This window comes from Rhinatrema bivittatum, chromosome 4 (assembly GCF_901001135.1).
Source record: "Rhinatrema bivittatum chromosome 4, aRhiBiv1.1, whole genome shotgun sequence".
Classification (NCBI taxonomy): domain Eukaryota; kingdom Metazoa; phylum Chordata; class Amphibia; order Gymnophiona; family Rhinatrematidae; genus Rhinatrema; species Rhinatrema bivittatum.
In genome coordinates this window covers 294,802,225-294,827,076 of record NC_042618.1, presented here as the reverse complement: position 1 = coordinate 294,827,076, position 24,852 = coordinate 294,802,225, and the positions used below count along the sequence as shown (strand labels likewise).

The 24,852-nt window shown below is 42.8% G+C and overlaps 1 protein-coding gene and 1 long non-coding RNA gene across 2 annotated transcripts in view; one reads left to right on the top strand and one right to left on the bottom strand.

Annotated features, from left to right (window-relative positions):
* Positions 1-24,852, bottom strand: part of THBS1 (thrombospondin 1) — a 204,542-nt gene that overhangs the window by 107,118 nt on the left and 72,572 nt on the right. Inside the window, exons 8-10 of the mRNA XM_029600203.1 lie at positions 24,052-24,228; positions 17,352-17,525; positions 16,784-16,911 (exon numbers count right to left, since the gene is read on the bottom strand). Coding sequence (XP_029456063.1) covers positions 16,784-16,911; positions 17,352-17,525; positions 24,052-24,228 — 479 coding nt within the window. The remainder of the gene's footprint in view (positions 1-16,783; positions 16,912-17,351; positions 17,526-24,051; positions 24,229-24,852) is intronic.
* The window catches only part of LOC115090739, a 98,655-nt gene that overhangs the window by 14,412 nt on the left and 59,391 nt on the right, over positions 1-24,852 (top strand). The window lies entirely within an intron of this gene.

Sequence of the window (24,852 nt, the reverse complement as noted above, 5' to 3'; positions counted from 1 at the left end):
AGGATCTGCAGTCAGACAACTGATGGGGAGATATGACAGAGGCAGATAAAGCCTGGAAAGACCTGGTGAAAGTAGTTGTTGTTCGCTGTGCCTCATAATACACACATTCTGCTAAACCTGCTGAAATGATCAGGTGGCAGGTTTAAGACGAACAGAAAAGTAATGACTTCTTCACATAATGCTTAGCTGGCATTTGGAACAAAAATCTCGCCCGTTTTAATGGGTTTAACTGCTTGTTTAATAATAAACTAAACTGTCCTTAGCTATAGAAGGAAAGCTTACTAATGAACAAATAATAGAATCAGAGAATCAGGCTTTAAACTGACTAGCATTAATATATTGTGAAAAAGATGAGATTCAGTACTACCTATAGTTAGTTTATAAGCATCTTAAAGATACTTATTTAAATCTAAAAGCAACAAACAGCATATATATGTTTTAACCCTGAATGATGTGACAGCTAAACCTAAAAAGTCTGTGGAAACAATTGCAGAGTATACAATAACAATAATGATTCATATATTGCAAGGTATTGAACAGACTAACAATGTATACTTGAAAGTGTTAATAAGGTATTACAGCATGAAATAGGGAACCTTAAATCATAAATTGGTAAAAAGATGGTTCAGAAACACAGGAGGATAGAAGGCAAACTGTGCAGGAATAACTGGCTGAAGTCCAGTCTTTAAGCAAACTATCAGCCACAGCCAGCATGGAAGAGTGAATAGAAGAAAGTAGGCGCACCAAGAAAATTCACATCTCCAGCTCCATTTACAGGTGGCCCCAAGAAAAATTGATGAACTACTTAAGTAACAAGAATGGAATGGGGAGGCAATTCACTCACAGGCGATCACCATAGATCAGCTAGGCTCAGTAGACAGAGCCAAGAGCTTAAGATAAACGAATTACAAAATAAAATAGGAGATGTGCAGGCAGAATTACTGACCCAATGACTGAGGACCTTGAAGCTAGAAGTGAACATTGAATGCAGGTACTAAGGGGCAGATTTTTTGCGTGTGCCAAAAAGACCACATGCATGCATAAAATAGCGCATGCACAAGTAAACCATATTTTAAAACCCACTACTTATGCCTATAACACAGGGACCATGACTAACTTTGCACATAGAAAATAGGGGCAGACCAGGGGCAAGGCAAGGACGTTCCGGGGAGGGGCCAACTTGTACGCGCATAAGTTGCTATTTTGAAATCTGTTAAAGTGACTCGGGACAGTCTTTTACCTGTGCATATTTACTTCTTATCAGTATCAGGTGAAATTGATCGTAAACATCATAAAAGTCAAAAAAGGACTGGGTGAGGGATCTAGATAAACTGAGGGGAGTGCAGGCTGAAGAATCAGAGGGGTCTGGGTGGCCTAGAGATAGACTGGACAAATTGGTAAAATCGGTAATGTCCTTCAGGTGCACATATTTTAAATTTGTGCTGACTTACGTATGTAAAAGCTGACAAGTCTTAAAGAATATATGTGAATGTTTCCTCGTGTAACTGCTTAAAATTAGAAGCATACATTCGTGCACTCGGCATATTTTAAATAATGCATGTGCACTTGTGCGGACGATATAAAATTCAGGAATATGTGTGCTCGTATCTATATATTCGCATATACGGGCACCTGTGCACTCATTTTAAAGTTACTGTCCCAGTCTTTACAAAAACAAGTAGCTCAGAGGGAAATCAATTTTGCCTCCATAGAAGGCATCAGTGTTGAGAACCACACCCTTTGAAGAAAAATCACACACATCAATAGGCTATGGCAAGAGCAATTAGCAACCACAATTCCCTTGCAGTCCAGGGTTTCCCAACTCCAAGAGGAGAGAAAGGTACTAAAAGAACAGGCAAAAACAAAAGCAAATGTTAGAGAAACAGTTTGAATGTTTAACTCAAAACAATACAGAGCTGTCTGCTCTAAAGCAATCAGTCTCTTGCTTACAGCTTCAAAAGGAGGACTTATTGTCCTGACTAATAGCTTCACAACAGGAGGCTGTGAAAAGTCAGACAGTGCAATTAAGGGATGAATGTTTGGAATGCCAGAGGTTACAGAAACAAGCTAAGGAAGACAGCCAAACAGTCACAGGGTTGCAAAACATATTAAATAGGACTATATCAGAATTTAATGCTCTAAAAGTTCACATAGAGAAATGTGAATCTGGGAGTTTAGGAACTCTTCGCCCAGAAGCTAACTCTGGGCTCTTAAATGAAATCATAAAGCAAGAAGGAGTGATTGCCAGGCAAATGGTGCAATTGCAGGGATGATCTACTCAAACAATGTAAGTTATTAATTAGCCAAGCAGAGCAGATCTAAACTCTCCCTTGCTTATAAGAGCAGGTAAATTGTTTACAAGCTCAGTTAGCAGATGCCCAAAGACAGAGCCAAATTAATGTATAAAATTGCAGGACCTTGTTATTTGGAAAGAGCCATTGTATACTGCTCTGTTCAAAGGTAAGGAACTAAAACTTAACTCATTACATGAAGCCAGAGAAAGTCAGAAATGTATGCGCCCCTTAACCCCAGATCTAACTACATATGGAACTAATGAATTTATTCTGCCAGAGAATGGGATTTTTCCCAGAGGTAGGATCATAGCCTCCCATCCTCTTAGCTGGTGGGGAGAAGGCCCAGCAACCCCACCCCATTTTTCCCTCCAATGAAGCTGCACCCCCTGGGTGAGAAGACAAAGGGAGTGGTAGAGAGTCCCCCACCTCAGGGTCAGTACCACCAACTGCTCCAAGAGGGGGCTGACAGAAAGAAATACCAGCCACTCCTCACCCAAAAGCTTAGCTTCCCTTATTAAGCCCCTGAAGGCTTTGATTGTTCCTTATGAGAGGTGGGGGGGGGGGGGGGGGGGGAGAGATTTGAATAGAGCACTTGGAAAAGCTCCAAAGGACCTTTGATCTCCTGAAAGTTTATGCAGAAAAGGATAAGATAAAACTCATCCTCTGGAGCTTTGCAGATTCTTACCAGTTAGAATTAAAAATAATTTAAGTATCTTTGAGGCAGCTCTGAAGAAACAGTTTGAGCTTATTCCAATCCTGTGTTGTCTAAGAAGGCACCTATGTGATGCGCTGTAGTAAAGACCAGGTTTTCTTTCATGCAGATTTGCAGCGGACTGAGGCAGACCTAAGTGAGCTGAGAATTCTTTTCTTCGAGACATTCTCTGATGATATACAGGGCTTTTGGTCCCTCACAGGCAGGAGACCCTTGCCTCCTTGATAGAAGAGGCTGGAAAACTTTATACATAGTAACATAGCAATGATGGCACATAAAGACTAAATGATCCATCCAGTCTGCCTAGCAATTTGCTTATGGTAGTAACTGCCGTGCCGTGCATGTTACACCTATGCATTCTGTTAAGGGTAGTAACTGCTACTCCATGCACGTAACCCCCATGCGATCTGTTAAGGATAGTAGCTGCCGATTTGTACATGTTACCCTCATGCAAAATTGTTACACCACTCCCTTTCTTCATTTTCAATCTCAAGCCTTTAGGGATCCATAGTGTTTATCTCATGCCCTTGGGAATTCATATAGGGAGTAATGTTCGAAAGGATTTACATGTGTAAATGTAACTACTATTGTAGCAATTTTCAAAAGCCCACTTACTCAGGTAAAGTGGATTTACATGTGTAATACTTGGGTAGATGCTTCTGAAAATTACCCCCTTACTGTTCTCATCTTCACCTCCTGATATTGGTTCTGAGTCATTCCCCCTACAGTTTCATATCGTGATTCCTAATTCTACCATTTCCTTTCCATCAAAAAAGGTTTGAAGCAGAAGGATAAAAGCCAGGCAGTCAATGTAATCCTCAGTGCCAAACTGTGCCCGGAGGATACGTCTAATTCTTCCTATGCTTTACCGGAAAGGGCTCAGATGCCTCCATCTGAGGTGGACGCAGTCTCCTCAGCAAAGCCACCAGAGACCAAAAGAGGTGGTCAGCAGTTTAAAGGGAAAAACAAATACTGGAGAAAGAAGCCCAATTTTGACAGGGTCTAGGCCCTGGAGAACCAACTAGCTGAAATGAAAGCCACTTTCCAGAGCCTCGGTGTCAAGCAGACCTCCCAACCTGCTGCATCTGAAAAAGAGCCCCAGGAAAAATTATTCAAAAGCTGGGAGCTCTAAAAGCAGTGTAGGCTCTAGCACCTCCAAGGAAGGCACAGGTACCCCTAGATCCTCTGCACAGGAAAATGAATAATTCTGTTTCATGTTTCCAGGTATCAGCATGCAGTGCTAAGGATTATTTCTTGTCTGAACCAGCTGGCACCCCTACCCCAGCAGTTCTAGGTGACATTGCACAGCATGCATTACCTCCATTTTAAATCTAGACTCTGTAGGAAGCATAAGGACTTTTTGAATGAATTGAAACCTCTAGGGCTCTGGTTCACAACTCCTGTAAGGATACAGGACATGTTAATAATAAATTGTGAGGGTCTTTTAGATACCGGGTGTGAGTTCACCCTAATTACTCAGAGCTTGTTTGAAAGGCTCTCTACTTCTATAAAGGGAAGATCTACAGTAAGGGTGGATCTGTGAAATGTGTCCCTAGGGGCTTCACTAAACCAGAGTGAAGCTGGCCCTGAGGTTCAGTAGATAAATACACCTGTCACAAAGAATTCACAACAGATCCTTGCCCTGCAGAAGCAGTAGCAGATCCTCATTTACAAATCTCATCAGGTCCACATACTCTAGGTACTTGTGTCAATTGGGAGCCACCAATACCACTAGCTCCTGATGTCTGATTATCCTCTGCAGAATATGACCCTCAAGGGGCCATGGAAGGAAAAACGTACAGGAGACTGCAACAAAGCCAAGGCTGCATTAAGGCATCCAGACCCACTGAGTCCTCCTCCTCCCTGTGGCTGAAAAAAATCATTTTTTAATTTTTCACAGTGGCTATCAGATCCATGATTAGCCTGCCCATAGTGGCTAATCTAGATCCCAAAGAATAAATACAATATTTCTTGCTCATAACAGGGATAAGCAGTGGCTTTTCCAAGTCTGCATGGTTAATAATGTTTATGGACATTTCCTCCAGGAACTTGTCTAGACCCTTTTCAAATCCAGCTATGCTAACTAATTTCACCATATCCTCTGGCAACAAATTCCACAGTTCAATTGTGCATGAAGGGAAAATAACACTTTCTCTGATTTATTTTAAGTTGCTATTTATTAGCTTTATGGAGTGTTCCCTAGTCCTAGTACAATTGGAAAGGGTAAATAATATGAGAACATAAGTTTCCATACTGGGTGAGATCCAAGGTCCATTCTGTTTCCAACAGCGGTCAATCCAAGTCACAAGAATCAGGGAAGATCCGAAAGTGTAGATAGATTTCAGGCTGCTTATCCCAGGGATAAGCCGTGGATTTCTGCAAAGCTACCTTAATAATTGTTTATAGACTTTTCCTCCAGGTACTTGTCCAAGCCTTTTTTAAACACAACTACACTAACAGTTTTCATCACATCCTCTGGCAACAAATACCAGAGCTTATTAAGCATTGAGCAAAAATGTATTTTTTTCTTATGAATTTTAAATGTACAATTTAGTAACTTCATTGTGTGTCCCCTAATCCTTGTACTTTTTGAAAAAGTAAACAACCAATTCACATTTACTCATTCCACTCCACTCATTATTTTATAGACGTCTATCATATATCCTCTCAGCCGTCTCTTCTCTAAGCTGAAGAGACCTAACCTAACCTCTTTAGCTTTTCCTCATAGGGGAATTGTTCCATACCATTTATCATTTTGGTTGCCCTTCTCTGTACCTTTTCTAATTCTGCTATATCTGTTTTGAGATGCAGTGACCAGAACTGCACACAATACAAGATGAGGTTGCACCAAGTAGCAATTCAGAGGCATTATGATATTCTCTGTTTAATTCTCCATTCCTTTCCTAATAATTCCCTTGGGTCGGCCACTAGATGGCTCTGGGTCCATGCTTAGAACCCTACATCTATGAGCCTTCCATCCCTCTCAGCCACTCCCAACCTGGAGTGCTGTGATTGGATGCCTTATCCTATTTAGTGCAGCCATCTTATATCCTGTGTTGTCAGTTTTAGAAAGCCTCTTAACAATGAGGATGTGTTTTTTCAACTCTTTGGTGAGGCCTCCCAGCCTCATGATGCACCTTAAGTTTGAAGAGATCCTTTATTGTGCACTCCCTGCCAGAGGGTCCCTCTTCTATTAGTTACAGAGAGAGAGAGATTTTGGGTTAGAATTCCCCTTTGTGGCTCTCAGTCCAGAGGTCTGAAGACCCATGAGCTCCACTCTACTCCCTAGGTGGGCAAGACCAATGACAACTCCTTCTGAGAGAAATTTTGATGGCTGAAGATTTATTTTATTTTATTTATTTAAAATCTTTTCTATACCGTCGTTTAGTATTGCACCATCACAACGGTTTACAGGGCGGCACGCATATATGTATTTGATTAAATTCTTACTACCAAAGTGCCAAAACATTTAAGGTAACAATTTCATAATCTAAGGTATATAATGTGAGATCTGGATCTTTTCTTTTATATGATTAAAGGAAATCATACAATAATTGAACTTTAAACTGCATGTTTCTTAAATTATTCTATAATGATGGATAGACAATTATGCTAATAGGGTGACTTTAGCTTAGTGTAGATGTACATTCGCTTATTCCTTTAAACTTCTTGTTCCCCATTCATATTGTAGAATGCTTTTTTGAAAAGCCATGTTTTTAAACTTTTTTTTAAAGCTTTTTAAATCACTTTGTAATCGTGTTTTACATTATGAAATGTATTTTGAACAATTGCTTCGTGGAGAGTTTTTTTCTGCCTCACCTTTCCCAATTGGGATCCAGAGCTGAGATAGCCTGGCCCCCTCTTTCTGATGTTTCCTGCAAGAGAAGTTCCCAACACCAATAATAGAACTAATGGGAATGAGAATGATCAAGACCGGGAGACCCAGTTGGATCTCCACTAAAGGGACCAGGACAGACTGGATGTCCAAGAATGAGATGGATTCGGAAGGACTGGGGGTTTTTTTTTTGTGTGATTTAGGGGACCCCCTTCCATAGAATTCCCATTTAGATGCTGGGAGAGCTTTGTGCACTTAACACTACCATGGGAAGCTTCACCCAGATGCCTGAAATGAAGGACATCTACCTAAAGAGAAATGTCACATCTGTACCATCAGTCAACTGTAACTTCATAATTATGGACAAATTGGACTTTAATTGTTGCAAAATCAGTAAACTTTATTTTAAAATCTGGATCCTGGTCCTGCCTGGTTTGCCCAGCATCTCACCCCTTGGGATGCAGCTACTTACAACGGGGAACAATACATCACTTCTGGGCCATAAGCAAAAGCTTCCCCCCACAGAAGTGCTAGCTGGATGTATGCCTTGAAAAGAACTAATAAGTTTATGTGCCATTGGGACCTAAACCCGGCCAAGTAAGGATTACACTAGCATTCTGTTTGTTTTCTTGTCTGCTGCTGCACACTGAGCAGAAGAGTTCAATGCATTATCAGTGATGATACCTAGATCCTTTAACTGTATGATTAACTGCTAATGTGGAACCTATTTCCTATTTGCCCATTCCACACCACTCATGATTTTATCATCTCTCAGCCATCTCTAGTTTAAGTTGAAGAGCACCAACCCATTTAGCCTTTCCTCATAGGGGAGCCATTCCCTTTATCATTAATGATATATGGTCTTAAGGTACTGTACCCCCCTTTGGAATGAATAGTTAGAAAAAGTAGGTTATAAATCCTCATAAGTAAATATTCAAACCAGTGGCATTCTGTTCTCACACTCTTAAAGGAGGCAATATGATCAAACAGAAGAAGAATATTTGACAACTGTGTGGACTTTTGAAAGATTTTCACAGTAGTGGAATTTATGGCTGACTGAATGAAAAATTCTTCTGTTATTGTGTGTGCATTCCATATGGCTGTTAAATATCTAATTGTGATTTCTTCATTGTAATGCTGCAATGTTTTAGTGGGGTTGGATGTCAGTGAATATTAGAGGTGGAAATTAGTTTGCAACTAAATAGGAAATACTGATGATATTTCCTATTTCATTGCATTTAGGAATAAAAAAATGATAGGAAAAATGATATGAAATATTGTAGTTTTTCCTATTGGTTTTTTTTGGGGTTTTTTTTGGGAGGGGGTTAAAAAAGTACATACAAAAACCAACCCCAGAAACTGTCCCAACTCATCTCATTTATTAAAATATGGAGTCTCCCAAACATGGACTCCTCCACTCACCCCAGCCATCCTTCCTGACTCCCCAGGACTACCTATGGCACCAGTGGTCCCTGTCACATGGTAGGGGCAAAGGGAGCTGGTGCCATTTTGACTAATGGCAGCTGCTGGACTGGGAGTGGGAGGTGACTCCCAGGTTCCCCGCTAGACTACCAGGGATTTTTGGTTAGTGCTGGGGGGTCAGGAACATGGGTTAGGATGGGCAGGTGGGGTCCCCCATGTGGGGAGGCTCCATATTTTTTTTTTTTTATTTATACTTTATTAACTTTTCAAATTTTACAATAACAAATATATTCTTTGTCATCATGAAATCTAAGTGCTTTAACAGTTAAGAAACTACACCATACTCATCTATTTAGTATTCTCTGTACTGAGAACTTTTGTCAATTTCAAGCACTAACACATTATAGAGGAAATATAATGGGGGGGGGGGAGTGTTAGAAATTACTGAGGAGTTACAATGTGGAAATAAAACATATAATGGTCAAGCAAGTGCAAACTTCTTAAATATTAACCCGTCATGGTGTTTCAACTGTTACTGGATGTCTAGCACTTAAGAAATCTCTCAGTTGTGGTGTATCAAAGAAAATATAAGTAGAGCCATGCCAGCCTATAACACATTTACAAGGGTATTTCACAATAAAACTTGCGCCCAAAGATAGAACTTCTGGCTTCATCTGAAGAAATGCCTTACAGCGCAACTGGGTGGCCTTGGCAAGGTCTGGGAATATCCTTACCAGGTCCCCACAAAAAGGAACCTTCAAATTTTTATAAAAGGTACGCATTATCAGATTTATATCTTCTTCAGAAAATAAAGTCACTAGAAGTGTCTCTCTCCTCGTGACCTCTACTTCCGATGCTTCCAGATATTGCGTCAGGTTTGCCAAGTTATCCAAAACATTATTTCTGGAAATATCCTGCCTTTGGGATAGATGTATCACTTTTTTTTATCACTGGAATCTTCTCCTGGGGGATTTTCAAAAAATCTCCCAGGTATTTTTAAGAGTTATCAGACTTGACTCGTCTTTAACCACTGGAAAATTAAGTATACGAATGTTCAGATGCCTGATAGAGTTTTCAAGTGACTCCATTTTGCGTAATGTAGCTAACCTCTCTCTTGAAAAGGCAGCGGAAACCTCCTTCAGTTCTTTTACCTCCGTTTCTATTTTTTGGATAATGGCTCCTTGTTCTTGTAAAATTTGCTGGTGATCATGTGCTACTACATCCAACTTAACAGAAACTCCCTGTAACTTTAGAGATTGCTCTTGTAGCTTAAAATCCATTCCAGCTGTAAGCTCCCAAATGGAGTCTAAAGTCACAATTGCTGGTTTTTCAATCCTGCGTGCATTTAGACTCACCCCGCTGGCACCAAGAATCGAATCAGTCCTCACCACCGCGTCTTCCACGCTTCCTATCTCCCCTTCTCCTCCATTCTGACCTTTCGGGGTTGAAGTCGTCACTTCCCAGGAAATCGCACCTTCGGCACCCCCCGACTGGCTTGCTTCACCCGAGTTTCCTCGGGGCTCTCCAGTTGCTCCTGGGGATTCCGGGGAGGAAACCTGCAGCAATTGTCGTGACGTTGGCGGGCTCAATGATATTTCTCCCGGGGAGGCTCCATATTTTAATACATGAGAAGGGTTGGGGCAGGGTTTTGTTTTTTTACACAAAAAGGAAATGAATTTTAAAGAAATGATTGCAACATAATTTTTGTAGGCTACCACCCCTAGTGAATATAACAGCAGTTTGTTTTTTTGTTGCTGTTTGTTTGATGTGTGAATACCTTATATTTATCCCCTTTTTAAAAATTTGATCAGGGCATGTCCCTGAATTTTAAAAAAGTAATAATAAAATTATTGAATGTTAGATATGCAATTGTTTATTCTGAAATAAGCAAAGCACCATACGTTTTTGGATTATATTCTGGGATGCTGCATTTTAGCCGATGTTTTCGGTTCATTTCTAGAATCACCAGATCCTGTTCACTGTATTGCTACATGCTCAATGGGACTGGGTATACTAGTTTCTTGGGCAGGAAAGCATATCCTGCATAAACTCTATAGGAGACCCTCTAGCTTGGCCAGATCTAACATGAAATTGAACTCATTATTTACATTTGTAAACAAGTAACCAAGGCTATAAGGGAAAATTAGAAGTGGATTAGACAGAAAGACAACCAGAGGTGCTCTGATTCAAAAATTCCACACTTGCAATATCAGCTGCCTAAACACTCGTAAGTGCTTTTCTGCCCACTTTGCAAACAGGCCCACTTCTCCAGCCTCCTCTCCTGGTTCTGCCCTAGTGCCATAAGTACGTCACTGCCATTTTTTTTTGTCTAAGAGAATTCAGATTGCGTGACCCTGCAGAAGTGATGCAAGTTCTGTATTGTCTTTAAAGCCATTTTTTCAAACCAATCAATGAACCACTTGGACTCCAGGGGACTCCAAGTTCCCTGGGCCATTGCCCCCAGCTGTATGCTGTCCAGCCAGATAGGCTAGCACTCATCATAACCGTTATCCAAGATGGAGTCTCCACTAGGGATGTGAATCATTTTAGGACGATTAAAATTATCGTCCGATAATTTTAATATCGTCTTAAACCGTTATGGAACACAATACAATAGAGATTCTAACGATTTATCGTTATAAATCGTTAGAATCGTGAGCCGGCACACTAAAACCCCCTAAAACCCCACCCCCGACCCTTTAAATTAAATCCCCCACCCTCCCGAACCCCCCCCAAATGAGTTAAATAACCTGCGGGTCCAGCGGCGGTCCGGAACGGCAGCGGTCCGGAACGGGCTCCTGCTCCTGAATCTTGTTGTCTTCAGCCGGCGCCATTTTCCAAAATGGCGCCGAAAAATGGCGGCGGCCATAGACGAACACGATTGGATGGCAGGAGGTCCTTCCGGACCCCCGCTGGACTTTTGGCAAGTCTCGTGGGGGTCAGGAGGCCCCCCACAAGCTGGCCAAAAGTTCCTGGAGGTCCAGCGGGGGGCAGGGAGCGATTTCCCGCCGCGAATTGTTTTCGTACGGAAAATGGCGCCGGCCATACGCGTATGGCCGGCGCCATTTTCCGTACGGAAAATGGCGCCGGCAGGAGATCGACTGCAGGAGGTCGTTCAGCGAGGCGCCGGAACCCTCGCTGAACGACCTCCTGCAGTCGATCTCCTGCCGGCGCCATTTCCGTACGAAAACGATTCGCGGCGGGAAATCGTTCCCTGACCCCCGCTGGACCTCCAGGAACTTTTGGCCAGCTTGTGGGGGGCCTCCTGACCCCACGAGACTTGCCAAAAGTCCAGCGGGGGTCCGGAAGGACCTCCTGCCGTCCAATCGTGTTCGTCTATGGCCGCCGCCATTTTTCGGCGCCATTTTGGAAAATGGCGCCGGCTGAAGACAACAAGATTCAGGAGCAGGAGCCCGTTCCGGACCGCTGCCGTTCCGGACCGCCGCTGGACCCGCAGGTTATTTAACTCATTTGGGGGGGGTTCGGGAGGGTGGGGGATTTAATTTAAAGGGTCGGGGGTGGGTTTTAGGGGGTTTTAATGTGCCGGTTTTGCGATTTTTAGATTTTTAGATTTTTCACGATTTTTCACGATATTTTACCCCCCCAAACGGCAACAATACGATTCCCTCCCCCTCCCAGCCGAAATCGATCGTTAAGACGATCGAGGACACGATTCACATCCCTAGTCTCCACGTGTCCTCCCAACTCCAGAGTTTTTGCCACTAGCCATGAGGCTAGGCTGGACCTGGTTTCCACTGGCAGGGGAAGTTTTGTGCAATAGATCTGCACTGAAGGGGATCACACAGAAGGCAGAGATCTCTGGAACAGCCTCATGTATGGTCTTGTCTAAGGCTCCAGGTTCAAGGCTGTGGCCATGGATTCACAGAACCTTCATGTAATCTCATACCATAAGCCTCCGAACAGAAATCATGTCATGCACTTGACTCTGAAACTTCTGAATCTTTTCCACCATCATGTATACAGGACCCTTTTTCAAATCAAAGGGCCTATCCAGGTACTCCAAGGACTGTTCAAATGAATGCACAGTTTTATCAACACTAAAATGCACATTTTGTGAGTTTAAATCTTATTGCCAATGCAGCAAGGAGTTTTATATTCACAAACTATGTGTTCTAAAATGGGAGTACCGTTTAACACTCTCATATGTAAATCCCATGCAAATGAGAACATTAAGAAGTACTCCCCAATGCAGAGAGGTACACTGGCCAAACACAGACTTTCTTAGTGCTGGAAACTTAACTCCTGGGTCAAAAGTGGAGTTTAAAACCCTCTAAAATGGACAAAAAGTAAAGAAAGAAAGAAGTCTGGATGTATCGGTTTTACTGCCACCACTTAGCTAAGTATGGACTTACCCATCTAAGTGGTAGAGGCCGCAACTTAGCAGGATAAGTAAAAACTTATCTGGCTAAGTAGTGGTGGCAGATAATAGGACTGCATCGGCCTGGTATACCCCTCCCATCCCACTTCCTGAGTTGAAATGTTCATTTGTACTATACCAACAAGTGCACATTTTACACTCAGTGCATTTTTTTAAATTCCTGATGCAATTGCATAGCATTAGCTTACTGCATCAGGAGCAATAAAACTATGTGCTGTAAACCACTGCACGGTTTCTTAATACTCAGATTATTGCATTGACTTGTGAGTAGGTTCCAGTTTGCTGTAGGAAAAATTATCCACCCAGCCCAACAGATGTATCACTCTCTTTTACTATCTTGACCTGGATCAACCCATCATCCAGATGCAGATGCAACAAATTCCATTTTGGTGTAAAGGTGCTGTCACCACTACCATTACCTTTGAGAATATTCTTGGTGCTGCATCCAACCGGAACGGAAACATGCAGAACTGGAAATGGCCTCCCAGGATCAAAAAGCAAAGTAATCTCTGATGATCCCTCCCAATGGGAACATAAAGATAGGCCTCAGGCCCAAGGACATCAAAACCCTCCACCACCATGACTGACTTCAGGATTTCCCTTCAGAAATGAGGGTCCTTCAATGTTCTGTTGATCTTCTTCAAGTCCAAGATTGAATAAGAGGTGTGCTCCTTCGTAGGGACCATTAAATAAATGGAATACCTTCCCTGAAGCCAGAACTTGAACTGCTACCCCTATCAGGATGGATCAAATGGCTGCTCTCTTCCAAATGAAGTAACAGGGAGACCCCATAAAGGTGTCTGAAATAAGACATATCCATCTTTGACAACATCCAGGACCCATTATCCAAAGTAATGTGGACCCAACTCTGGGAAAATATGGCTAAACATCCAATTATCAGAACTCCTGGAGCCTGGGACCCCAAACTTTCACTGGAAACCCTGAATGCTAATGGCACTACCTGAGATCCCATCCCTGCCTCCTTTACTGATTCCTCAAAAGGACCAAGCTTAACAAAAGTACTCCCAAAGAACCCTCCTGCAGCTGCTGAGTCATAAAGCAGGCCCACCCTGGCCACATAACCAATGCTGACTGCCACTCCTAAGGTCAGCACCCTGGCCACATAACCAATGCTGACTGCCACTCCTAAGGTCAGCTCCAAAACTTCAAAGGATTGATTAAATGAGGACTCAGTTTTTCAGTCCTGCACATCCTTGCACCATGACCCCTCAACAGGAAGAGTGATTTTCTTCATGGCCCTTGCACCGTGACCCTTCAACAGGAAGAGTGGTCTTCTTCGTAGCCGCACATACCAGCATATTCTCCCGAAGGGCCTTCAACTTCTGTCTGCAGTGGATAAAGCTTTCCCATACCTTTTCCAACTTTCTAGATTACATCCAGAACCTGGCAGTTCTTATATATGTTCTTATGAACCTATTAGTCCTTAGCATGCTGACTTACATTGGCTACCTGTTGTTTATAAGGTAAATTTTATTTATTTATAAAATATTTATAAACCTCACTATCTAAAATTGTAGGTGGTGCACAATACCACGTACATATACTATAAGCATACAATGTAAACAAAACTCATAATAATAAAATATTGTAGGAATATAATAAGAATAAGAAAGGAATATATTTTTTCAATGTGAATACACTAAAAACTAAATAAAAATGTATTTTTTTAAATAAAGAGTGAATAAATAAAATAGTATATATTGACCTGTGTGTGCACAAAAAGATTTCATTACAAAAGAACTAAAATGAACAAAAATCATTTTAAATCCCTTATTCCAACCAAATTAATCTAAAATACAGAAGGAAAAATTAGTGATGCATGAAACTTACATATTAACAGGGGTTTAAGTATTTTTTGTGTAGGCATTCCCAGGGCAGGGTTGGGCAGGAAGAGGCAACACCATGCATGGTTTCATATTTTCAAAATTATGTGCGTTGTTTTTCAAGGGGAAAAAAGCATCCACAGAAAAAGAAGGCGCACACTTATTTCTTTATTTATTTACTAGCAACCGTACCCATTCTATGCCCTGGTGGCGAGCCTTTTTATTGGCACATATGCTCTTGTATAAGCATCCCCCGCACTCCCCCTCTTACCAACCAAACTGTCTCTCGCACTCCCCCACATCCCCTCTCCTCTCTCACACACACATTCTCTCTCACCGGAATCCCCCTCCCCTCATATAGGCTCCCTCTTTCTGAAACCTACAGTCAACCATCCCCCCCACCCACCCTCTCTTACCTCCCATGCTCTCTCTCACACCCTCCCCACCCCCCTCTCACCAACTATGCTCTCTGTCACCCCCCCTCACTCACACATTCTCTCTTACCGGCATCCCCCCCCCCCCCCATGCTCTCTCTCACACCCTCCTGCTCTCTCTCATCCTCCCCTCCCTGACAATACATTCTCTCTCACCGGCATGCCGCGGGACCTGCGCCATTTGCGGCGAAGATGAAGGCCTGGCACGCCGTTCACAGTGAAGATGAAGGCCCGGCACGCCGTTCGCAGCACACGGGGGCCTTCCATTTTCGCCTTGAGCAGAAAATAGCAGCGGAGACCCCGGCATGCCACGAACGGAGCGCGTCCCGCAGCACACGCTCCGTTCGTGACAAAGATGAAGGCCCGGGCACGCCGATCACGGCACACCGGGGCCTTCCCTTTTCGCTGCGAATGGCATGCCGGGTCTTCATCCTCGCCATGAACAGAGCGGGATGCACTCCGTTTGCGGCATGCCAGGGTCTCCTCTGCTATATTCTGCCTGTCCCGCGATGGCCTCTGTCCTTCGTACCTCTGTCGTGTTTGAGCCTCCAAGGCAGCCAGGGAGCCGCCTGCACATCTATTGGCGGGCTGGGGAATATGCGCAAGCACTGACGGACACACTACCAAGCCCGATATATTATGCATTTCCAGGTTCTAATATGCTGCACAATCAGAAAATGAACTGATGAAAAGCATTCTTGAGTTTTGCACTCGCCTGCACAGTTGTGAGCAGTAGCTGCCCTCCTTCCCTTTACTTTATCTTTTTAAGTTTATGACACTTGTATTTAAAGTATTAAAAGGTGATGGACCCTATTTTTAAAAGGCTTATTACTATATTGTCCTGCCATGTGTTTCAGTCTATAGACAAAAAGTTACTATCTGTTCCATCTTATAAGATCATTTTGTATATCTAATGTCTGGAATATTCCATTAGATATACAATTTACTTGTTAAGCTCTTTCTGTTTCTTTATGGAATACAGCTCTATTAGCCATTAGTGAGATTTCTGATTATCATTCATTCAGGAAACAGTGTAAGGCCATTTATTTTTCACTGGTCTTTGATGAGTGATAACTTAGGGGTATATTTACTAAATCACATTAGGTTTTTATCATGCGGTAAATGCCTAATGCGGCAATAATGTGATATTTTAAATATCTCACATTTTTACACCTAAAACAAGGCAGATATGGTAATGAGCTGCTTGCATGCATAAGCTTTGCAAATGCATGCAAAGCAGCTCTTTATTAGTAATTTATGTTAATAAAATAACATGGTTTGCCTCAACATATAAACATTAATAAATAGATTGCTCCGATATTACAGCCCGTGAATGCTCGGTATAGTTTCTCTACATTTTTGTATTGGGATTAATGTCACTTGACCAACATTGTCTTCCCCAAAAGCAATAATTAGGTTCATCCATAAGAAAATGAGATAGCTAAGTGTATTCTATGACTTATATCAGGGTAGGTCCAAAATGCTTCATTAATTAAATATTTATTACTGCCCTATCCAATTTTCCATGGAGTCTCTGCTTCTGCTTTGAACAGCAAATATTTTTATTTGCCAACTCTCTGCCTATCTATTTACCTCAGCCTACATTTTTGCCTCACATCAAGTCAATCAACATCTGTGTTACTAAAGAACTAATGCTCCAGATATTTCAATGCTGGCCAAGACTTTCCCATATCTCGTATGCAGCTCCCCACAATTCTTATCAGGAGCTTCTCATAATACTCTTCATTAGCCCTCACCACGAGCACAGTGTGAACTAGAATTGTGTCAGGTTTTAAACACTGCTATATGTAGTTTACAGCAAATATAAGTGCCACGTACATACCTCATCAATATCATGACACTGAATTCCATTTCCTTGGTAACCGGAAGGACAAGCTCCACACTTCCAGGAACCATCAGGGAAGCTGGTACATTTGGTTCCCACAAAACAAGGATTGGAAAGGCACCCATCTATGAGAAGTGATTAAAGATCAGATTTTGACACAGAATTCTTCAAAGACCACACTTTAGCAATGTATTTGATTCCACTACATTGTAGCCATACAATGCAGAGTCTGCCCCTCAACTTCCAACAGTATATTACAGCCTAGACCTATATGATGCAACGACTACCTTGCAGCAAAAAACAGTTAACAAGGTGTCTTACAGTGGCTTCATATAGAGCCCTCCAGTGCCTCAGGTACCAACTGAGGGTTGTGAGCCCCCTGGGGACAAGGAAAATACCTACTATATACCTGAATGTAACTCTCCTTGTGCTACAATGAAAAGGCATAAATACAAACTATATAAAATATAAATAAATAAATGAAGTACAGTTTAAGAACATACAATTCCTTTTATGATTCCATACAATGATCTGCATAGTAATTTCTGATATAGTCACTACTTACCAATTGGACAGTCCTCCTTGTTACAAATCTGAGTTTCCAGAATGTCTCCTATGCAGTCCTTTCCACCATATCTGGGCTCAGGATCGTTGCACAGACGCCCACGTTTCTGGATGCCCCCACCACAAGTAACTGTGCAGCTATCCCATGGTGACCAAGGTCCCCATTGGCCATGTACTATAGGGAACAAACATGGTACAGAATTCAAGACCATATCATGCTAAGTATTCCATAATCACTAGAGTTGCGATATTGCTTTATGCTATTTATAAGAGCCACTGCAGAAGATAACAGGACAATGGAGCCAATGCAATGGGCTCAGTGGTGGTGCTGCATGCTTTCAAGTGGGAGAACCAGATTTGATTCCTAAACCTAACCAACATTTATAGCAATTGGCAGGTAAGGAGAAAGAGGCAGCAGACTAATTTTTACCCAGTAGCCACACATACTGATCAGACTTTGGGCACATACATACCAGGCTCCAGAGAAAGGCATCATAAAATATGAACCCTGGCCAAGAAGTCTTGCTAAAATGGCTAGGTTAAACTACAAGGGGGTTGAAAATTCTTGGATATCTGCATGAAAGCTTTATGATGCTACATCCCTAGTGATGGCTGGTCCCAAATGAGTAGGTATTACAAAGAGCAAAAATAAACCGCTGTCATCCGTTCTTCCACCCCCCCCCCCCCCCCCCCCCCCGAAAAAACCCCCAACAACTAAAAACATTAAAATGAGAAATTATCTTACCTGATAATTTCCTTTCATTGAATGCTACCATACCAATTCAATCAAGTAGGTTATGCTAGCCAGTAGGGAGAGACAGAACCAGGGCCGGCGGAAGCACTAGGCGATCGCCTAGGGCGCTGAGCATTAGGGGGCGCCGAGCCGCTGATGGCCAATGGCCGCCGGTGGACGTCATCCCAATGGCGGCTGAGCGGTGAACTACTGCTATGCTGTGTGCCGGATACACACAGCAAGAAGATCGGCAGGACCGTGGTACAGTCGCGTCTAAACATGCTGGTGCTCCTCCTCCTCCTTCCTGCCCGCGCGGCCCCGGAAGAAAAATGTTGCCGGGGCCGCGCGGGCAGGAAAGAGGAGGAGCATCAGCCAATGCAGGAACTTCTCCTCCTTCCTGCCCGCGCGGCCCCGGAAGAAAAATGTTGCCGGGGCCGCACGGGCAGGAAAGAGGAGGAGCATCAGCCAATGCAGGAACTTCTCCTCCTTCCTGCCCGCGCGGCCCCGGAAGAAAAATGTGGCCGGAGCAGCGCGGGCAGGAAAGAGGAGGAGCATCAGCCGCGTGCAGAAGAGGATCAGCGCGGCTCGAGAAGACCGGGGCCGCTGCAGAGCCCATCCTGCAGTGGCCCGTGAAGAGGAGGCCCAGAGGTGAGAGAGAGACTGAGGGTTTGTACAGTGTGTATGTGTGCGTGTATGAGATGAGTTGAGAGACTGTGTGTGTGGGTGTGAGTAAAGACCTGAATGTTTGCAGAGACTGCATGGGAGAGCCTCTGTGTGTGTGAGAGACAGCATGTGATAGTGAGAGCCTGTGCTTGAGCAAGACAGCATGTGGGAGTGAGAGAGAGCCTGTGTGTGTGTGTGTGAGTCAGCATGTGACAGTGAGAGCCTGTGTGTAGGAATGATTGTATGAGAGAGAGCATGTGACAGTGAGAACCTGTGCTTGAGCAAGACAGCATGTGGGAGTGAGAGTTAGGATGTGCAAGAGAGAGACTGTGTATAAATAATTGTATGAGGGACAGCATGTGAGAATGCCTGTGTATGTGAGAGAGAGAAAGTATGTGAGAATGAGAACCTGACTGTGTGTTTGAGGGAAGCAGACAGATGGAGAGAAAAGAAATATGTTATAAAAGGAATTGGCAAAAAAATAAGAAAGGGAAGGTGGAAAAAAAAAGCCTGTGACCAACCGATTAGAAAACTAAGATCAGACAGCAAATGTAAAAAGAAATAAATTACTTTTTACTGATTGGAACATGTAATCTTTGGGAATGTGCAAGAGTAGCACTTTCTCTATGCGGATCTCACAATGTACGAGATCAGCATAGAGGAACTGGAAGCCCATGGGGCCTGCACAGAGGAGGCAGCAGAATGGGCTTCAGTGCCAATAGCAGCAATCAGCACCTCCGCAATAGCCATACAGCAGCAGTGACAGTGGCAGCAGAGGGATGAGAGAGGCTCTGAGGTTGCTGGCAAAAGAAAGAGAGGGGGTCTCTGCCTTTAGTGTGTGCATGTGTATGAATGGGAGTCTGCCTGGCGGTGTATGTGTGTGAATGCATGGGTGCCTGCCTGAGGGTGTGTCTGTGTATGAGAATGTATGGGTGTCTTCCTGGGGTTTGTATGTGTGAGAATATGTGCCTGCCTGTTTGTGGTGTATGTGTGTGTGTGAGAATAAATTGGTGCCTGCCTGGGGGTCTGTGTGTGTGAGAATGAATGTGTGCATGCCTGGGGGATGGAGAGGGAGTGGTGTGAAAATGAATGGGAGCCTGCCTGGGGTTCAGTGTGAGAATGACTAGGAGCTTGCCTGTGTGTGTGTGTGTCTGTGTGAGAACGAGTGGGAGCTTGCCTGGGAGTGTGTGTTTGTGTGTATGTGAGGGAGCCAGTGAGAGCATGAGTGTGTATGAGAAAAGCCAGGGGCGTAAGAGTGTGTGTGAGTGGGGGGGGGGGGGGGAAGAGAGTGTCTTACACCCTGAGAGTGTGTCAGTGTCTGAGAGAGCGAGAGGTTATGGTTGGGTATAAGAGCATGAATGTGTATGTATGTGACAGTGTATGTGTGAGAGAGAATGGACATGTGAGTATGTGTGAGAGAGAGAGGATAACCTCCTAATCCTCGACAATATCAGGGTGACTGGAAATCAAGAGCTCCCATGTATGGACAGCAGGGGCTTTTTAAAATCCTTATTAGTTTTAATTATTGTGTGTTATTTGATATATGTACTGTTTTGAAATATTTTATTGGTGTTTGGGAAATTGTAAAAAATGTATATGATTTTAATTAATAGAAATTCTATTTATCAGTAGTTTTAAAATATTTTATTAGTATGGTTTTACTATTATAACTGATGCTTTGTTTCTTGATTTTATTTGTTTTATGAGGAATGGTTGTTCTGTTTTTCCATTGCTAATACACAGAGTCTGGCTTCTTGGGGTTTCCATTTCAGTTTTTTCTAATTTGTGCTCCTTTATTTTGTATTCTGTATTTGGTGAAGGTCTGTCTCTGCTCTGTGTGTGTGACCATGATGAGAGATTCTGCTAGCATAGGGATCTATAGCAATTGGGTTTGTTTTGTTTCCTCAGTAGGTGGTGTATTGGTATTCTAGGACCCAGTGTAATATTTATCCTTGCTTATTCACAGGTAGGGTTATTGTTGTTTGAGTCCTTGGTGTTATTACTGTTATGTTATGATGGGATTGCAGTATAGATTTTGGGTGTCTCTTTTGCGGTGCTTTATGTTAGTTCACAATGTGTCTGGCAGTGGAAGGTGTTTGTGCTGCTGTTACTGTGAGGTGACACCAGAATTTGAAAATATCTTTTAGTATGATGAGCTGTAAGGGAAACATCCAAGCTCCATTGTTTGGGGGAATTTCAGTGGATGCACAGAGATACAGAACTGGAGGTGCAGGATTTGTATTGACATTCTGTCCCTTCCTATATATTCCAGACTTCACTCTCATAATCCATATAGAATTAGTTGAATGAGGCTATCAAATAATTTTATAGTAGTTTTACTAGAAGTGTGAAACTGGCCAGCTTTTTAAAATAATGCAGAGGACCCTTTGGACTTTTTTTAACAACACTTTTTTTTATAACCAATTTTAAAGCAGGATCCATGCTATAGAGGTGGGTGTGATGAAGAAATGTCATTTTGGCTCCCCCCCCCCCCACCCAAAACAAATTCTTCTGTCTAGAGATGCCACTGATTTTCTGTGGCACACAAATGCATTGGCCCCTGGGCGCTGGAGACCCTTGGTGCGCCACTGGGTGCGAGCCATATGGGGCCGCAAGTGGTGGCAAAGAGGAGTGGAGATTTGGCGGGCCGCAAGCAGTGCCCAATCTGCTCGCGACCCAGAAAACCCCAGTCAGCGGGCGTGATTGAGAATGAGGTAGGAGTCGGGGCCGAGACCGGGGGGCGCAAGGAAGAAGGCTCGCCTAGGGCGCCAAATCCCCTTGCACCGGCCCTGGACAGAACCACAATGTTTCTGTGACATCACTTACAGTACATGAGTTTGTGCAGCAGTAAACCTTGTCAGAAAATCTTTGTCAAAGGTAATCAGCTGAATAATCATCAGAATAGCAAATGAGTGATAATTTATAATTAGATGTTTTAGAAATAGGAGCTGCATCAAAAGGCCTTCTCTTATCCTCTTCCCCTTTGGGAAGAGAAGGCTTGAAGGAAGGAAGAAATTAATAGGCCATACTGTTTTTCCAATGAATGGACCACTGTAATTACTGCACTTTCACCAGCCTAGACTGAACTGGAAGGGCTTTGGACTGGTATGACAGGATTTGAAGAAAGGACAAGATAACATTTCTTCCTTAACCTTCCATACAAGTCCAGACATCTGAACTGATAGCTTCTGGTCAATATATACTTTGCGAATAGTTGTATTAATCCACCTAGAAATAGAGGACTTAGAAACCACCTCACCCTTATGAGTCTTGCTAAGCAGGACAAAGGCTGTCTGACTTCCAAAGGGAATTGGTCAATTTAAGGTAACTCAAATGGTTCTACAAACATTCCATCTCTGTAGGCTTCTATTCTCACCTTTACATTCCTTTGATCTAAACATTGGTATGGAAATTAACTGATTAAGGTGAAAGCCTAAGACCACCTTAGGCAAAGAGGAGGGTACAAGATAGATCACTATTTTTTCCTCTGAAATCAACAAGTATGGATCCCTGCAAGACACAAAGGTAATTCCGAGATGTGTTTCACTGAACAAATTGCCACTAGAAATATAAAGGACAAATCTATGAGAGCTGGCTGTTTGTTTGCTCACAGAGAACTATTGCTTGAGCCCTCAAAGGCTTTTTGAGATCCCAAGAAGGAACCTAAGGATGAAACAGAAGTCTGAAATGATTTATATAATTCATATAGTGAACCACATTCAAATGCACTACTATTGAAAAATCTAATTCCTTCCCTATATCTTAAGGCTGCCACCTGAACCTTCAAGGAATTGAAGGACATCCCTTTTTTGAAACCATTCTGAAGGAAAGATAAGTGGAATAGGTGCTCTGAAAAGGGCTTATGCCTGTTGGTGACACCTTGCATCAAACATCCTCCAGACCCATACAAATGCTAAAATGGACAACTTCCTAGCCTTCAACATGGTCGCAGTCCCCAGTGCAGACAGGTCTCTTGTGTAAGTAAGCCCTTTCAATGATCAAACAATAAGCAAGAAGTGAGCTGATTTTTCAGTGAAGATCGGACTCTGTTGTAACAGGTCCTTGGCCATTGGCAGCTGTAGAGGGTCCTCTATCCTGAGTCGCATCAGATCGGCATACCATGGTCTCCTTGCTAAATATGGGGCTATCATTATAACCAAGGACAGATGATCTTCTATTCTTCTTTGCACTCTTCCTATGAATGTCCATGGAGGACATAGAGGAGGTCTTCCAGCCACAGTTGAATTAGGGTATCTGTTCTTCTACAGCCTTCTTTTCTGCAAATGATAAACCTCCTCAATTTGGAATTCTGCTTTGTAGCCATAAGATCCATTTGTTGATCAGTAAATGGAAGGCTTCCATTTACTGATCAACAAATGGATCTCATGGCTACATGAGATCCATTTGTAGCCATGAGATCCATGGCTATACTGGCTTCCAGAGGAAGCAAAGATTGAGAGAGACAATGTCAAACTCGCCCTCTCTTGCATCTACTGTACACTCAAAATGACATAATCTCCACCAAAAATCATTCAGTTCCTCAATCTACCACAGACGCACAGCTTTGACCCTCCCATGCTCCCGAACCAGGAAATCTTTCTGGATAGAATACCTTATGCTTCCCCTGTCTCCTGCAGCCACTGTGTACTTATGCTCTGAGTCTACAAAGGGCATCAAACTTCACAGGTGTGGCACCTTCTTCAGCCCTAAATGCTTCCATTTCTCCAAGTGCTCTCTCAGAACAGTTGCAGCAGCCACCAAAATACAAGTTGGTCTGTGCAGTCAATTCTTTCCCCTGGGCTTTTTGTTTTATTTTAAATAACTTAGGGCTTGATTCAACATAGAATGGGAGAAAAGCCTTAGTGAATCAGGCAGTTAATCAGCTATCCTGCTCAATGTAAAGACCTCTTAAACAGGAAGGGAACAGGACCAGAGCCCACAATATTGGAGGCAGCCAAGGCAATGGGTGAGGAAGGAGAAGAGATCAATAGCCACTGCTCCAAAAGGAGAATTTCAATCCTAAGTGGTTTGGAGACACTCAGTCTCAGCTACCTACTTCCTCACCCCTTGGGCTCTACTGGGAGCTCTTCAAACACTGCACCAGTCCATATATGTCTATGCCTGCTGGAGAAAAAGAAATATTGACCAGGTTGACTGTTGCACAAGCTCATGTACTGATGTCATGGAAAACTGGTAGCTCTGTCTCTGCCTGCTGGCAGGGATGCACAATCTATTTGTTGGGACTGGTATGGTAGGATAAGGAAATATGATTAGACATCTAAGACTTTTGGAGACCAATACTTACTGGGGCAGGGGTCCTTCTGGCAAGGCTTGTTCTCTCTGGCTTCTCCCCAACATTCTTTCCCATTCAACTGGGGACGTGGAGAATTGCAGAGGCGGATTCTTGTGATCTGCCCACTGCCACAGGTAACAGAGCATGAGGACCATGGGGACCAATGACTCCAACCCCCATCCTGTTTGACTAAATTAAAGAGAAAATTAGCCATATATTATAGACATGCCAAAGAAATACACTTGAATTTCACAGTCACAATTTGTATACATATAAACATATTAAGAACATAAGAAATGCTATGTGGGTTAGAGAATTGCTTCAACAGACTCAGTCTCTTGTCTCTGACAGTGGTCAGTATGTCATCTAGAAGCCCAGCAAATCCCAATGTGAAGCCAGTTTCATATTGTTCTTCCCAAGAATACAAAGGTGAAAAAACCAAAGTCTATCTAGCTAATAATTATTTGTGGAACTGCCCTCCAGAAACACATCTGAACATTTTTTTTATAAACTCAGTTATACTACTTCCCTTAACCATATTTTCTGGCAACAAGTTGCACAATTAAGTTGTGGGTTGACTGCAAAAATACTTTGTTTTAAAATCTGCTGCCTGTTGGACTAGGGGATATTCCCTGAAACTAAATATTGTTTGAGAGTATAAGCATTCCCTATTAATGTGTACCATGTCACACATTTTTATAAACCTTTATCATATCCCCTTTTTCTCTCGTTTCCAAGCTGAAAAAAACCTTTAGCCTTACATAAGGGAGCCGATCTATCCATGTAATCATTTTTGTTGCCTTTCTCTGTATA